This window comes from Bison bison, unplaced genomic scaffold (genome assembly GCF_000754665.1).
Source record: "Bison bison bison isolate TAMUID 2011002044 unplaced genomic scaffold, Bison_UMD1.0 scf7180017864495, whole genome shotgun sequence".
NCBI lineage: Eukaryota > Metazoa > Chordata > Mammalia > Artiodactyla > Bovidae > Bison > Bison bison.
Genome location: NW_011495054.1, coordinates 439,203 through 453,701, shown reverse-complemented (window position 1 = coordinate 453,701; position 14,499 = coordinate 439,203). Strand labels below are relative to the sequence as shown.

At 37.1% G+C, this 14,499-nt stretch overlaps 1 protein-coding gene across 7 annotated transcripts in view; it reads right to left on the bottom strand.

Annotated features, from left to right (window-relative positions):
• TAOK3 (TAO kinase 3) overlaps nucleotides 1-14,499 on the bottom strand; it is a 180,420-nt gene that overhangs the window by 43,019 nt on the left and 122,902 nt on the right. For all 7 annotated transcript variants that reach the window (XM_010828531.1, XM_010828528.1, XM_010828533.1 and 4 more), the window contains 2 exons: nucleotides 6,238-6,405; nucleotides 3,579-3,785 (listed from right to left, as the gene is read on the bottom strand). In XM_010828531.1, coding sequence (XP_010826833.1) covers nucleotides 3,579-3,785; nucleotides 6,238-6,405 — 375 coding nt within the window. The remainder of the gene's footprint in view (nucleotides 1-3,578; nucleotides 3,786-6,237; nucleotides 6,406-14,499) is intronic.

The window sequence follows — 14,499 nt, the reverse complement described above, 5'->3', positions numbered from 1 at the left end:
GGAATGATGCTAAAGCTGAAACTCCAGTCCTTTGGCCACCTCATGCGAAGAGTTGACTCATTGGAAAAGACTCTGATGCTGGGAGGGATTGGGGGCAAGAGGAGAAGGGGATGACAGAGGATGAGATGGCTGGATGGCATCACTGACTCGATGGACGTGAATCTCAGTGAACTCCGGGAGTTGGTGATGGACAGGGAGGCCTGGTGTGCTGCAATTCATGGGGTCGCAAAGAGTCGGACAGGACTGAGCGACTGAACTGAACTGATTAATCCTCTCCCCAAATCCCTAGTAACTATCATTGTACTTTCCATGATTTTGATTATGCTAAGAGCCTCATATATGTGGAATCATACAGCAATTGCCTTTTTGTGACAGGTACATTTGTTCCACTTAGCATAATGTCTTCATGGTTCAACCACATTGTATTAATGGAATCTGGCAGAATTTCCTTCCTTTTGAAGGTGAATAATACTCCATTGTTTGTATATAACACATTTTGTTTATTCATTCATCATTTACATGGCTTCCACCTCTCTGCTGTTTTTGTGAATAAGGCTGCAATGAACATGGGTATACAAAAATCTCTTTGAAATCCTTCTTTCAATGCTTTTGGATATATACTGAGAAGTGGAATTGCTAGGTTATATGGTAATTCTAGTTTTAATTTTTCAAGGAACCACCATTTTCCACAGTGGTTGTACCCTTTTCAATCCCTACCAGTAATGAACAGGGTTCTAATTTTTCCATATCCTCAGCAACACTTGTTACATTCTGTTTTTTTAAACAGTGGTCACTCTAATGTGTGTGATGGCTACACACATGGGTGGTATCTTACTGTAGTTTCGATTAGAATTTCCCTAATGATTGATAATGTTGGAGATCTTTTCATATGCTTATTGATCATTTTCATATCTTCTTTGGAGAAATGGTGATTCAAGTCCTTACTCACTTTTGATTCCAGTTGTTTTCTTTTTTTTTTTCCTCTTTCATTGTTGCTGTTGCGTTTTAGGAGTTCTCCATATATTCTGGATATTAATCCTTTAAAGATAGATGATTTGCAGGTATTTTCTCCCATTCCGTGGGTTTCCCTTTCACTCAGTTGATTGTTTCTACTATCTTACTTCCTTGCTTATATTTTAAAATTAACTAATTCATAGTTTTATTTTCAGATGTTTTTCAATATTTTTCATCACATTACCTCTATATTTAATAATTAAATAGAAATACATTTTGGAAAAAATTTTCCTGACAAATATTTTCTGTATATCAAACACAACTACCTTCTATTTTGGATTATAAATTAAAATCTTATCTTCTTAAAATTACACCAAAGAGAAAAAGGCACTGAAAGGCTCATATTATTACAAGAAAGCTCTATACCAGCCTGCAAAAATTAAAATTAAAACCTCCAATGAGTTCAAGACCAGGGTCTTCTTTCTTGTTGATTATGCCAGTAATCTAATTTTGCTGATTATTCCAGTAATCTAATCTAATTATCTCTCTTCTAATTTTGGGTGCTCATTTGAGATGTCCTAGAGTAAAAAGATCCAACAGAATTTCTTTTTTTTTTTTTTTTTGCTCTCTATCCCCACAAAGCCCTAGAGCTAAAAGAACGGAAAAAGTCAATATCTCTCAGCATCCATGATAACTCCTTCTAAAAAGAGAGCCCAGCAAAACCTTTTCCACCCTTCAAATACATGACCATTTGCCCATGTTTAAATACGGCTGACTGACAATGCTGAACTCTTAGCAGATTTCTTCATCTGCATGGTATCACTGGTTTCCTCAAAATGCTTTTATGGCTTTCTAATAATCTGGGTCCTTGCTGTCACTCTGGTCCCAATTCACTCTCCACACAGTCCTCCAAGCTCTAATTTCTCAGATTTTCCATTTTTCTTGAACGTACAGAATTTCTTATCTCAGGGCCTTTGCACATATTGCTTCCTGAGTCACCCCCATCTTTCACCCCAAATTAGCTAACCTCTGTTTGTCTCTGAAGTTTGAGCTTAAATGTCACTTCACTGGGGAGATTTTCCTCTACTCCCCAATAGAATAAGTCCTCCTTTTACCCAGAACACGTTTTATAATTACACAATCAATTTACTTGTGTGATTATCTGCTTAATCTCCCCCACAGATAATAAGCTCTATGAAGGCATCATGTCTGTTTTGTCTGTATCCAAAGGACCTGCTACAGCTCCTTGCAGATAATAGGGGTCCCCACCAATGTTTGTTGAATAAATGAGTAAGTTAATCAGTTCAGAAAATAAACGTGATCCCTCCACTATTCATGACTAGGCACCAATATATTTTCACATGCTCTTCATCCTACCTGTTTAATTTTCTTTTTCTCCCAATAATAATATACAACCAGCAGACATCTAAGTGAAAAAATTCTTAAACCTGCTCTCCTACTTGGAGTTAGAATGTAATCACTCATATTTATTAAAATGAGTACATATACCAGAGAAGGCAATGGCAACCCACTCCAGTACTCTTGCCTGGAAAATCCCATGGATGGAGGAGCCTGGTAGGCTGCAGTCCATGGGGTCACTAAGAGTCGGACATGACTGAGCGACTTTACTTTCACTTTTCACTTTCATGCATTGGAGAAGGAAATGGCAACCCACTCCAGTGTTCTTGCCTGGAGAATCCCAGGGACGGCGGAGCCTGGTGGGCTGCCGTCTACGGGGTACCACAGAGTCAGACACGACTGAAGCGACTTAGCACCAGCAGCAGCAGCAGCAGTACATACACAACTCACATATACCTAATATGGAAAAAGTTATAAAGGATTCTTTTCTATAGTCCCATATTATGAACTGCTTACCTAAGGTACTTAAAACACTTTTGGGAATTCCTCCAAAAAATCATTGATAATTCTGTGCAATACTCATCTTATTGCTTTGAAAGAAGCTTAAAAATAAGTTTTCATTTTAAAATAAAGCATATCAAATTATAAATCACGATAGGCTTTGTATGAAATGAATGATCCTCCATTGGAAAAGTAAAGTCAAAACAAAAAACAATCATTAACTCAAAAGTCAGACTATTTAAGCTGACACAGAGCTGGTCTTAGAAGAATTAGAAATGACAAATCCAAGAAACAACAAAAAAGAGTGGAAACTTTTTCTAAAACAAAGAGTATTTTAAGACTACTCAGGAAGAAACATACATCTGAAATACTTCTATAAGGTCACAACCAACAGGTTTTACTTTAAAAGTAAAACCAATAGGTTTTACTTAAAAGAAAGCTTTTAAGGTCAACAGTATTAAGGTTATTGGTTTAGAAAGGAACTTAACTGGTTTCTTTGACGTGGAGATTTATAGATTTGTTTTTGTTTATTTGATGGTGGTGGACATCAGAGTATCAAGAGAGGAAGATGAAGAAACAGGCACAAATACAACTTGCCTAGTCCTTCATTATCTTTTTTACCGAAAAGAACTATCATGTGCTCTGCTGAGTTCCATAATTTCAGCTGTAAAGAGGGAACTAAAATATCTGAATGCTAAGTGACCTGAGTTGGCTTCATAATGATGGGCAAAGCCTAGCACTGTGAAGGGGATCATGAAACTTACTTTCTTGTGCACAACAGAGGGAGTGGAATTTACTGGGCTTTCATCATCATGCATCATGACAAGTTCAGAGCTGCTATCGTCCATGACCTCTTGCATGCTGTTCACACTGCTGCCCTGGCTGCCTGTACTCACAGACATGCTTGGGATGGAATGGTTGCTGCCCAGGCTGTCCAATTCCCTGCTCAGGCTGGTTCCATGTTCGCTGTCCTATAAAAATGGGGCACTTGGGTTAAAAAAAAAAATGACTGGAGATAAAGCACCAATCCATTGACTAAGCTATTAAGTACATTCAATTTTGCAGTGCCAAGTTGCTTTTCTGCCAAATCTGCAAGATGAAACTTTTAATGTAGTGGCTCCACTACTCCACCACCATTTTCAGACATCTCCAATTCACTCTGATGCTGTCCCAAAGGCCTATTCTGGACATGGGTCATAAGGCTCCAAGTGCTGCTACCCGAGGGCTTTCCCCCATCATATGCAACTATCACACTGTATCGCTACTTGGTAAGCAGAACTAGCCAGGTCAGTTTTCTAAGAGACTTTCAGGAACTCAAGGTGCTAGGGAAAGACTGCAGGCTACTGAACAGGGGATCTCTAGGAAAGCTACAAACACAGCAGTGGGCACTTGAAGCTCAAAGAGGATAAAAAGAGTTTTCAGAGATTTGACAAGCAATATGCTCTTTTTGCAAGTCATTATTGAGAAACTTCATATCTGAGCAGGGATATTAATTCTACTGTCCTGGACAGGTAATTAAATTCTGCCTCCCTCAAGCAATTCTATCAAGCTTACCTCTGTAATCTTATTAAATATATCTGTTAAATAATACTGGTATTCATCACTACTAGTCCAAAGACTACTATTTGAGAAATGCTAAAATAATTGGAACATATAATTTATCCATCACAGTGGGTATCTTTTGATACAAGATTAAGTAATATAATTAAAGCAACTTAGTTCCAAATAAACCCTGTTTTCAAAGAAGCATACTCTGTACCTACATAACTTTAATGAATTGCTATTTAGCCATGGCAATATAAGGAATCACTGACAAAGGTAATTTGAGCAATTTAAGATGATAGATAATACATTATATTTTAAATAGATTTATTTCCCCAATTAAAGGGGCCCATTTGTATATATGCAATCAAGAGATTTTTATATTCCAGTTCAGCTTTCTGAATTTTATTTTTATAATTATTGATAAAACAATTTTATTTTCTTCTATATTAAAAAGTTAAACTAAAATTCATTCTTCATTCTTTCCCCCTTTTTAATCTATTTTTAGAAGAGTCCTTTCTTTTGTTCAAGGCTAATCCCTGCACTAATGCTCTTACTCCTATGCACTTTCTGAGATCCTAATTCCTTAATTGTGTCTCCTTCCTCTATTTTCAACGCCTCTGTCCTGGCTCCTTTCCTTCTGCATAGTACGAAAAGACTTGCCTTATATGTATGTACCTTTCTACATACTGCCCTTTGTCATTTTTCCTTCTTGACCCAGTTTATGAATCTTAAAATGACCAACTTTCACTATCTTTACTTTCTCACTTCCCACTTATTCTATAACCCACAGTAAACGACTATTCATCCTAACTATTCCTGTAAAACTGCTTTTACTAAGGTCATCAAGAAGATCCTACTTGAAAAACCCAGTTAACACTGTTTTTGGTCCTTGTTTAACCTGACTTCTCTGTGGCATCTGATGGTATTTGTAGCTCCCTCCTTGAAGCTGTGTATACTTGTAACATCTATGATGCCTTTATCTCCCCGGTTTCCCTTTTCTTAGGTGGCATGGACTCTCTTCTCATTCTACATTCAACTCCTGATTCATCATCATTTTAATGTCCTTGACCCCCAACCAACTACCCTTTACCCAGACCTCTTTCCTATGTTCTGGATTTGTATTTTCCAATCAAATGCTAGACATCTCTATTTAGGCCTCTTCGACTAATCCTTCTTAAACTATTTGAATAACTTAAACTAAAGTCATCTTTCTGAAAAAACTCCACCTGTACACTGTGTCAATAGCAGATGATGCCAAGACCTTACTCAGCAGGCATCAAACTGAAATCATCCTAAACCAACTCTTCTTTCTTGGTTCTTCTCTGTTCTTGGTACTGACACACTCTAGTCACTGAAGCACAAATGCTCAGAGTCACCATAAGCTCCCCTTCATCTGTCACTGTCAGTGAGAAGCACAGTATTATCAAGTTCATCTCTCTAGTGTTTCTCAGTGTTCCTTCTCCCCAATTCCCATGAATATTGCCCTTACTGCCTCTTGCATGGACTATTACCCAGAAAGTTATCCATTCAAATCCATCTTACATTCTGATGCCAGGATAATCTTCCTAAAGCACAGCATGAAAGTGCCCTGTAACTGCCGGTCAAAAGTGACCCACCTCTTCACTAATCCCACCAGCAGATGACTTATTCTGTCCCCACTATGGACCCCTACTGTGTGCTCTACCTCTGTAACACTGTTCATATTTTATCTTATTATTTTTTTCAATATCTCTTTTGCAACTGTGCATGTCTCTTAAGGCAGAGAACATCAATTGAATACATTGTTATTTCCCAAAGTGTTTTTCATAGCATCCTAGTCCAGAACTTTTACACATAGTAGGTACCCAATGAGTGTTCGCTAAAAGAAACTCAACCTACTTCTTCATCTTCCTGTGACTCATTCAAGGGTCCATTTCGTGTCTCTTGGAAAAGGATTTTTTTCATTTTCCGGTATTGTAGGTTATCTAGCTCACGAACGGCATCTTTTGTCCTCTGTATAAGGTCAATAAGGACACGAAGTGGACGGTCTCGTCGAACGAAGTCATGCTGATTAAGGGAAGAGAAAAAAACAGAAACTGATAATGAGGAGACATATTTTTAGGTGCAAGATTAAGATGTAAAGATAAATCAACGTAAAACAGTTCTGTGGATTTTGAAGATACAATTTTCATCTCATGTAGCCTCATACCTTGTATAAATCTCATAAAGTCATAATCATGTTTTTTCTCTTCTTCCTCAAGCCACGTTTTGTGGACTTGTTCTAGAATTTACTTGAGAATTCTTGAGGTTTACTTTGCCATGCAAGTAATAACAATGACTAGAACTTTAAATAGTAGCTGAGAGCTTGTGCCTTTCAAACCTGAAACTATGTAATAAGCAAAAGCAAGGCAGAGTATAGAATATTCTTGTTATAATCTGCCTCAATCCTCTTTCTCACCCTACACTACCGTTTTAAAGACAGACTTCTGAATATTTTGTTTTCTATTTCTGTGGTCATATATAGTGTATGCTTGAAAATGTGGCAGTTATTCCATTTATCTCAGAGGTCAGAATTTTGGCAACTTCATCTTCCCTTTACAGAGCTGTACAATGAGAAATAAGGCAAAAGGGTCTCCAAGGGGTTAAAATATTCACCCCAAGTCCACAAGCTTTTCTTGATGTAAACAAGCTTCACTTTCAATATTATCAATGATCTTTAACACATATTCTGGTTTCCTGGTTTCTCAGCCACAGCAGTTTAGAAAGAGGGAACAAAAGTAGGAGAATAGAGGACTGAGGACTGTTAGAGAGTTACTTGTTGCCAAAAAAAGAGTCTGTTGAAAAGGCATCTGACCACCTGACAGTAAAGAGAAGGAAATTCCATGATTAACACACCAAGCAACCAACCAACCAAATAAAAATGAACTAGGGTTTGTGGACTATTTTGTAAACGGGCAACTGTCCTTCATACACTTTTTTTATACTCCCAAGATCTCATGAAATGCTATTATCTCTGAGTAATCAAGAAGTGGCATTATATTCATTATGCTTTCTTGAGGAAGGCAGAGAAGCATATCACATATTTTGATAAGATCACCACACAAAATGATCAAAAGGAGGAGGAGGAAGTTTTGTTTTTTAAAGGAAAAGTTTCAGTTATGTGGAAAATTCGCTCATGTGAAATTATAATTTGAATATATTGGGAAAATGAGGTATTAATGTGGTAGGCCTCAGATGATGGAATGGATTTAATTTCTTTATAAGTTAAACAGATATAAAAGAGGAGCAGGACCACTGTGAGGAAAAAAAATCTGTATGTCTTGCAGTTCTTCACTCTGACTTTGCTGTCCAGGGAATTGTGGCTTTTGCTCCTATTTTAATAAAATATCTCTTTCTCTGCAAAGAATCCCTTCTGAAAATGAAACACCATTCCTGGAAGGAAGAGTAGCTTGCATATTTGAAGAGGAGAATTTAAGGGAGAAAGCAAAATTATTTGGCTACTTCAGTGCTTGCAATTAGACAAGAATAAATCAGTCTTTAGTAAACTTCAAGATATAATCTAGGATACTGAATTTTAGAGAAGTAGCTCTTAGTAATTCTTTTATTTCCAAGGTGAGGAATTTTAGGCCCAGAGAGGTTAAGTGATTTACCCAGCTAAACAATGGAAGAGCTAGAATGGACACCCAGGTTTCTTTATTTGGGAGTTTGTTTTCTGGTGGTCTACCACAGAGTTGATCATGGTATTAACTGTGACAGACACCTATTTATCCTTCATTCCAATCTCTTTTCTTTGCCTTTCTTTCTTGAAAGTAGTAAAAAGTATAAGACCTGGACTCTACCTTTCTTTGCAGGTATAATTAGCAATGTGACCAAGTTCTGGCCAAATTCTGAGATATAGGCAGAAACCCCAGAGGAAGGCTTTGTTTTCCAGGATAAAAAGCAAGGCACAGGAAGAGAAGGTGTTTTACTCCTTGTCCTGCCTCCTTTCTCCTGCCTGGAATAAAGTCTGAGTCCCGAAAACACAGGAGCCATTTTGTGACCAAGAAGACAAAAGTCAAGTGCAAAGAATGGTAAAGTAGAAGACAGGAGGAGCTATTGAGCTGCTTACAGGTCTGGACTGCTTCTAACACCTCCTTTCCTAAATCCTGGACTTCTTATTGTGGGAGGTAATTAAACCTTAAAATATTTCAAAACTGATACACCCAATGTCTTAAAAACATCTCATGGCCTCCATTGTAAAGTCTGGCCTGAACAGTCGGTTCCTGCTTGAATTTCTAGGCTCCACTCTAGTCACTCCTATTCCCTGTTCCACCCAATGCAGCATACTTGTAGATCATTCTTGCCTCTGCCATGGGTTTCACACCTGCATGTCTTTTTCCCTGTTGTTCTCTCTGCCTGAAATCCCATCTCTTCACTGTTCTCCAAACCCATACAGTTGAAAGGTTCTCAGATCATTTTCAAAGAATGCTTTCATTGTTCTTAGAAATATGTTTACTTTAAACATTTAAATAATACAGAGAAATCAATAAAAGATAGTAAAAGAAAATCAAAATTCTGCCATCCAGAAATAAATGAAATATTATTTTAGACACTTTCCTTCCCTCTCTCCCCTCTCTCTCTCTCTCTCTCTCTCAGAATGATGGATATCCAGAAATAATTTTACATGAGAAACTTATTACACATGGTAATTTAAAAAATAATCTATTAAAATAAGGTATATTTGAATTTCATAGAATTAGAGGAGTTTAAAGTAAGATGACTGCTTAATGTTAGTTAAAATTTCTTCACCAAGAGTTACCAGTTCCTAAAAGACCCTCTAAAGTTAAGGGGGAAAAAAAAAGATGATGTAAAGCTTTAAGAGATTAGAGTTACTTAAAAAAGACTTTCAGTTTAAGAACTGTTATTGACTATCTACCCTGAAAAACAGGAAAATCAGTACATTTACATTTCTTTCCTACCCCTACTTCTTTCTAGGCACATTATTATTTTCACATTGTTAATACATATACTGTCAATGTGTATAACATTTACATTCTGCCTTTTAATCACAGCAATGATTTTACTGTAGTTCTCTCTCTGTAGTTTTAATTCTTTGTGAAGGTGACATTTTAACACCAGGAAGAAAATGTTTGGAAAAGATGGATTATTTTAAAAATATTTGGGAATAATTAGAAAGCCAACTGGAGGAAAAAAAAAGTTAAATTCCTTATAACAAATTTCTGCACCTCCCCCCAAAATCCCAGAAAAAAGAATGTCAAAAGTGAAATAAGAAAATAGTATCTATAAGATTTACTACAAATTAACAAGGGAAAAGCCCTCAGACAAATGAGAAAGATCAACAGAGAGTTCACAGAAGAGGAAATAGAAATGGCTTATCAACATCAGAAAGACAATCTAATTCATAATGAGAAATACAACCTAAAATGACAGTGAGAAAAGTTTTCCACTGAACTGATTAGAAGGTCAAAAAGTTTTGGTATTCATACTTTGCTAACAGGACCATAAACTGGGGCATCCTCTTTGGAGGAAAATTTGCAACACCTTTTTAAATTTAAAATTCACATTCCATTTGATTAGCAATTTCACTTCTAGGAATTTATTCTTTGGATATCTGTATATACAGATACAAAATGACACATGTGTAAGGATATTTATTGTAGAACAGTTTGTAACAGCAAAAGACTGTCAACACCATAATGAGTTGGTTATAAAAACAACCATCCATCTGACTATATAATGGAGTCCTTAGAGACGTTGAGATAGTTCTGCATGTAGTAACATGGAACAATACACAAAACACACTAAAACTTAAAATATTCAGGGTAGAACAGTTTGCTACCATTGGTTCAAAAATTTAAAAGGATATTTACTTCCATATGCATAGAATATTTCTAGAAGGACATGTACAAAATTGGCGACAGTGGTTGCTAACTCTAGAGAAGGGCCTTGAATGGGAAGGTTTTCTCACTTTTTATTCTCTCTTCTACTGTATTTTTATCTTTTGAAATTTGTATTGGTTATTCAAAATGAGGAATGTAGTCTCTTTACCATGCTAAACAAACACAAAAACTAGTAGTGAATGAATAAATAAATGAATATTGGAGAGCAAACTTAAATTCAATGATCACCACCAGTTCTTTCACAAGTTTCTCCAGTCCCTAATTTACTTTTTCTTCCTTCTTCCCTCCCTCCCTCTCTCACTTTTTGTTTCATTGATAGACTGGCTGGATTTCCTTATCAAGCAATTGAGAAAAAGCTTTTAAGAAAGGAAAACTGCTTAAAATTTGTGAGGCTGGAAAATGTCCAGCTGCATTTATAATTGAGGAGCACCTTAGCTGGGTCACAAATCTTTGGTTTACATTTTCTTTTTCTTAGAACTTTGTAAATATTGTTATATAGTTTTCTGGCTTTGAGTGTTCCTGAAGAGGCAGATCTGAAGTCAAATGGTTTTTTTAGCCCCAAATAAATTTTTTTCAGCCTATTATGAATTTTTCTTTATCCTTTGAGTTTAGAAACTAGATACAGGTAGGATTTGTTGATCACTGAAGTTCAGTTTCACCTCCCTAGAAATGCCTTGTATTAAAGAGCAGCTCCTGTCACTCTTTATCCCAGTCCTTGCTTTATTTTTCTGACATTATATCAAATTATTTGTTTGTTTTCTCACTCCTGCATTAGAATATAAGTTCCAGGAAGGCAGGGACTATCTTTTTCTTTGTACCACTGTATGATTTTCAGTGTTTAGAACAGTGCTTGGCACCAGGTAGATAATCAGTAAACATCATTGACTAAATGTTAGGCTTACTTGATTTGGTCCACCAAATCAAATAAGGGTAAATCAGGGGATTTCCCAGGTGGTCCAGCAGCTAAGACTCTGTGCTCCCAAGGCAGGGGGCATGGGTTTAATTTCTTGTCAGGGAACTAGATCCTGCGTATCGCAACTAAGATACGCATGGACAAGTATATATGTGTGTTTGTATACATGCGCACGCATGTGTGTATATACACTTAAGTAAACCAAATAAAATAAAGGTCCTAACATTAACTTTCAAAAAGTATATCTTCAAGTATATCTTTAAATATCTTCTACTCCATGTGTTTTGCTTTCTCTTTTAGGAATAATAGGTTGAAATATATATCTCCTCTGCCTTCCACATGTCATCTTTTCTATAATCATCTTTAGAAATTTTTCTTCTTCATTTAATTTTATTTCCCTCGGGCTATCCATCATTGGAAATACCCTACATGGGTGTGTTTATCATATTAGTTTGTTGTTTATGATACGATTTGATATATCTTTAAATTTTTCTCTTTCATTTTCTTTTTCTACCTCTGCCCATTTGTTTTTTATATCCTTTTGTTGTCTGTTGCCCTATCATCTTTGAAGGCTTGTAGTATCTTCTTCGAGGCATGTTTTTTGCTTTATTATTTTTAAAGCAAACTTTTAATTTATTTTCCTCTTCTTTTCTTTCTCTAAACTGCTGTTTGTGTCCTGTGTTTATAAATCTTTGCCTACTTCAAAGTAATAAAGACACTGTCTTGTGCTTCTGGTATTCTATTGTCTATAGTTTATGTTTAGAACATGTGATGCTTCTACACCAAAAGAGAATAAGGTAAAGCCCATTGTCTTGTTGCTTCTGTCACCATATTCCTGTGACCTATTACTCACAAGAAGGAAAAACTTAATTTTGGGTAGAAAAGCTCGTCAGCTTCAGACCTACCTCTTCAGGATACTCAAAGCCAGAAAATAACAGAATAAGATTTTTGAGAAAAAGAAAATATAAACCAAGAATCTGTGACACTTAGCCAAGGTGCAATTATAAAGGCAGCTGACATGTTTAAGCTTCACAAATTTAGGCAATACAATTCTGAGGTTTTCTTAAACCAAAGAAAGAAACAAAAAAAGACTGGAAAACACACATGCAGAAAAAGATTAAAGAAACCTGGACTATTCTGTGGCCAATAAAATACATTTATATTGTAAAAACAACTCCCACATACTTCACTGATATTAATGGAACACTGCCTATGTACACAGAGCCTATAATACAAAGTTACATGAAAACAGATGCTCAAAAATGCTATATTTAAATCAAATGAATGCAGTTAACACACAATAATTTTGTCACCAACATGTATGATGTAACACTATGTAAATATCTGTCTTATATATTTATCACATATCTTCACTGCCTGATGATTTGGCAACAACCTAACTGAAATCCTAGAGTTGGTATTTGAACCATTGGCAGACTCTGTCCTGAAAACTTTGAGTTAAAGTTCAGGCAGATATTAGTCACTGGAACATCAGAGTGATGACCAGAGCAAGGAGAAATGTTCTTTGTCATAAGGCAAAAAAGGTGGGTGGGGTGGGGGGCAGAAAAAGGGAAAAGTTGGAGGGAAAAGTATTCATGAGGAATATACAGTGTATCAGTTCAGTTCAGTTCAGTTGCTCAGTCATGTCCAACTCTTTGTGACCCCATGGATTGCAGCACGCCAGGCCTCTCTGTCCATCACCAACTCCTGGAGTTTACTCAAACTCATGTCCATTGAGTCGGTGATGCCATCCAAGCATCTCATCCTCTGTCGTCCCCTTCTCCTCCCACCTTCAATCTTTCCCAGCATCAGGGTCTTTTCAAATGAGTCAGCTCTTCGCATCAGGTGGCCAAAGTATTGGAGTTTCAGCTTCAGCATCAGTCCTTCCAATGAATATTCAGACGGATTTCCTTTAGGATCCAACTTTAGGTTGGATCTCATTGCTGTGCAAGTGACTCTCAAGAGTCTTTACCAACATCACAGTTCAAAAACATCAATTCTTTGGTGCTCAGCTTTCCTTACAACTCTCACATCCATACATGACTACTGGAAAAACCACAGCTTTGACTAGATGGACCACTGTTGGCAAAGTAATGTCTCTGCTTTTTAATATGTTGTCTAGGTTAGTCATAGCTTTTCTTCCAAGGAGCAAGTGTCTTTTAATTTCATGGATGCAATCACCATCTGAAGTGATTTTGCAGCACCCCCAAATAAAATCTGTCACTATTTTCACTGTTTCCCCATCTATTTGCCATGACGTGATGGGACCAGAGGCCATGATCTTAGTTTTCTGAATGTTGATCTTTAAGCCAACTTTTTCACTCTCCTCTTTCACCTTCACCAAGAGGCTCTTTAGTTCTTCTTCACTTTCTGCCATAAGGGTGGTGTCATCTGCATATCTGAGGTTATTGATATTTCTCCTGGCAATCTTGATTCCAGCTTGTGCTTCATCCAGTCCAGCATTTCTCATGACATACTCCGCATAGAAGTTAAATAAGCAGGGTGACAATATACAGCCTCCACGTACTCCTTTCCCTATTTGGAACCAGTCTTTCGTTCCATGTCCAGTTCTAACTGTTGCTTCTTGACCTGCATACAGGTTTCTCAGGAGGCAGGTCAGGGGGTCTGGTATTCTCATCTCTTGAAGAATTTTCCACAGTTTGTTGTGATCCACACAATCAAAGGCTTTGGCATAGTCAATAAAGCAGATGTTTTTCTGGAACTGTCTTGCTTTTTTGATGATCCAATGGATGTTGCCAATTTGTTCTGTTTCCTCTGCCTTTTCTAAATCCAGCTTGAACATATTGTGTTAATCTTGCTACTTCTATGCCTAGCTACTGTCTCTGGACTTTAAATGACAAGGTGTATGTTCTAATCCACTTTGTCATGATGAGCTGCCACAGGAATGATTTATTATATTTCATTACAGTTCAGTTCAGTTCAGTTGCTCAGTCGTGTCTGACTCTTTGCAACCCCATGAACTGCAGCACGCCAGGCCTCCCTGTCCATCACTAACTCCCGGAGTTCACTTAAACTCACGTTCATCGAGTTGGTGATGCCATCCAGCCATCTCATCCTGTTGTCCCCTTCTCCTCCTGTCCCCAATCCCTCCCAGCATCAGAGTCTTTTCCAATGAGTCAACTCTTTGCATGAGGTGGCCGAAGTATTGGAGTTTTAGCTTTAGCATCAGTCCTTCCAAAGAACACCCAGGACTGATCTCCTTTAGAATGGACTGGTTGGATCTCCTTACAGTGCAAGGGACTCTCAAGAGTCTTCTCCAACACCACAGTTCAGAAGCATCAATTCTTTGGTGCTCAGCTTTCTTCACAGTTCAACTCTCACATCCAT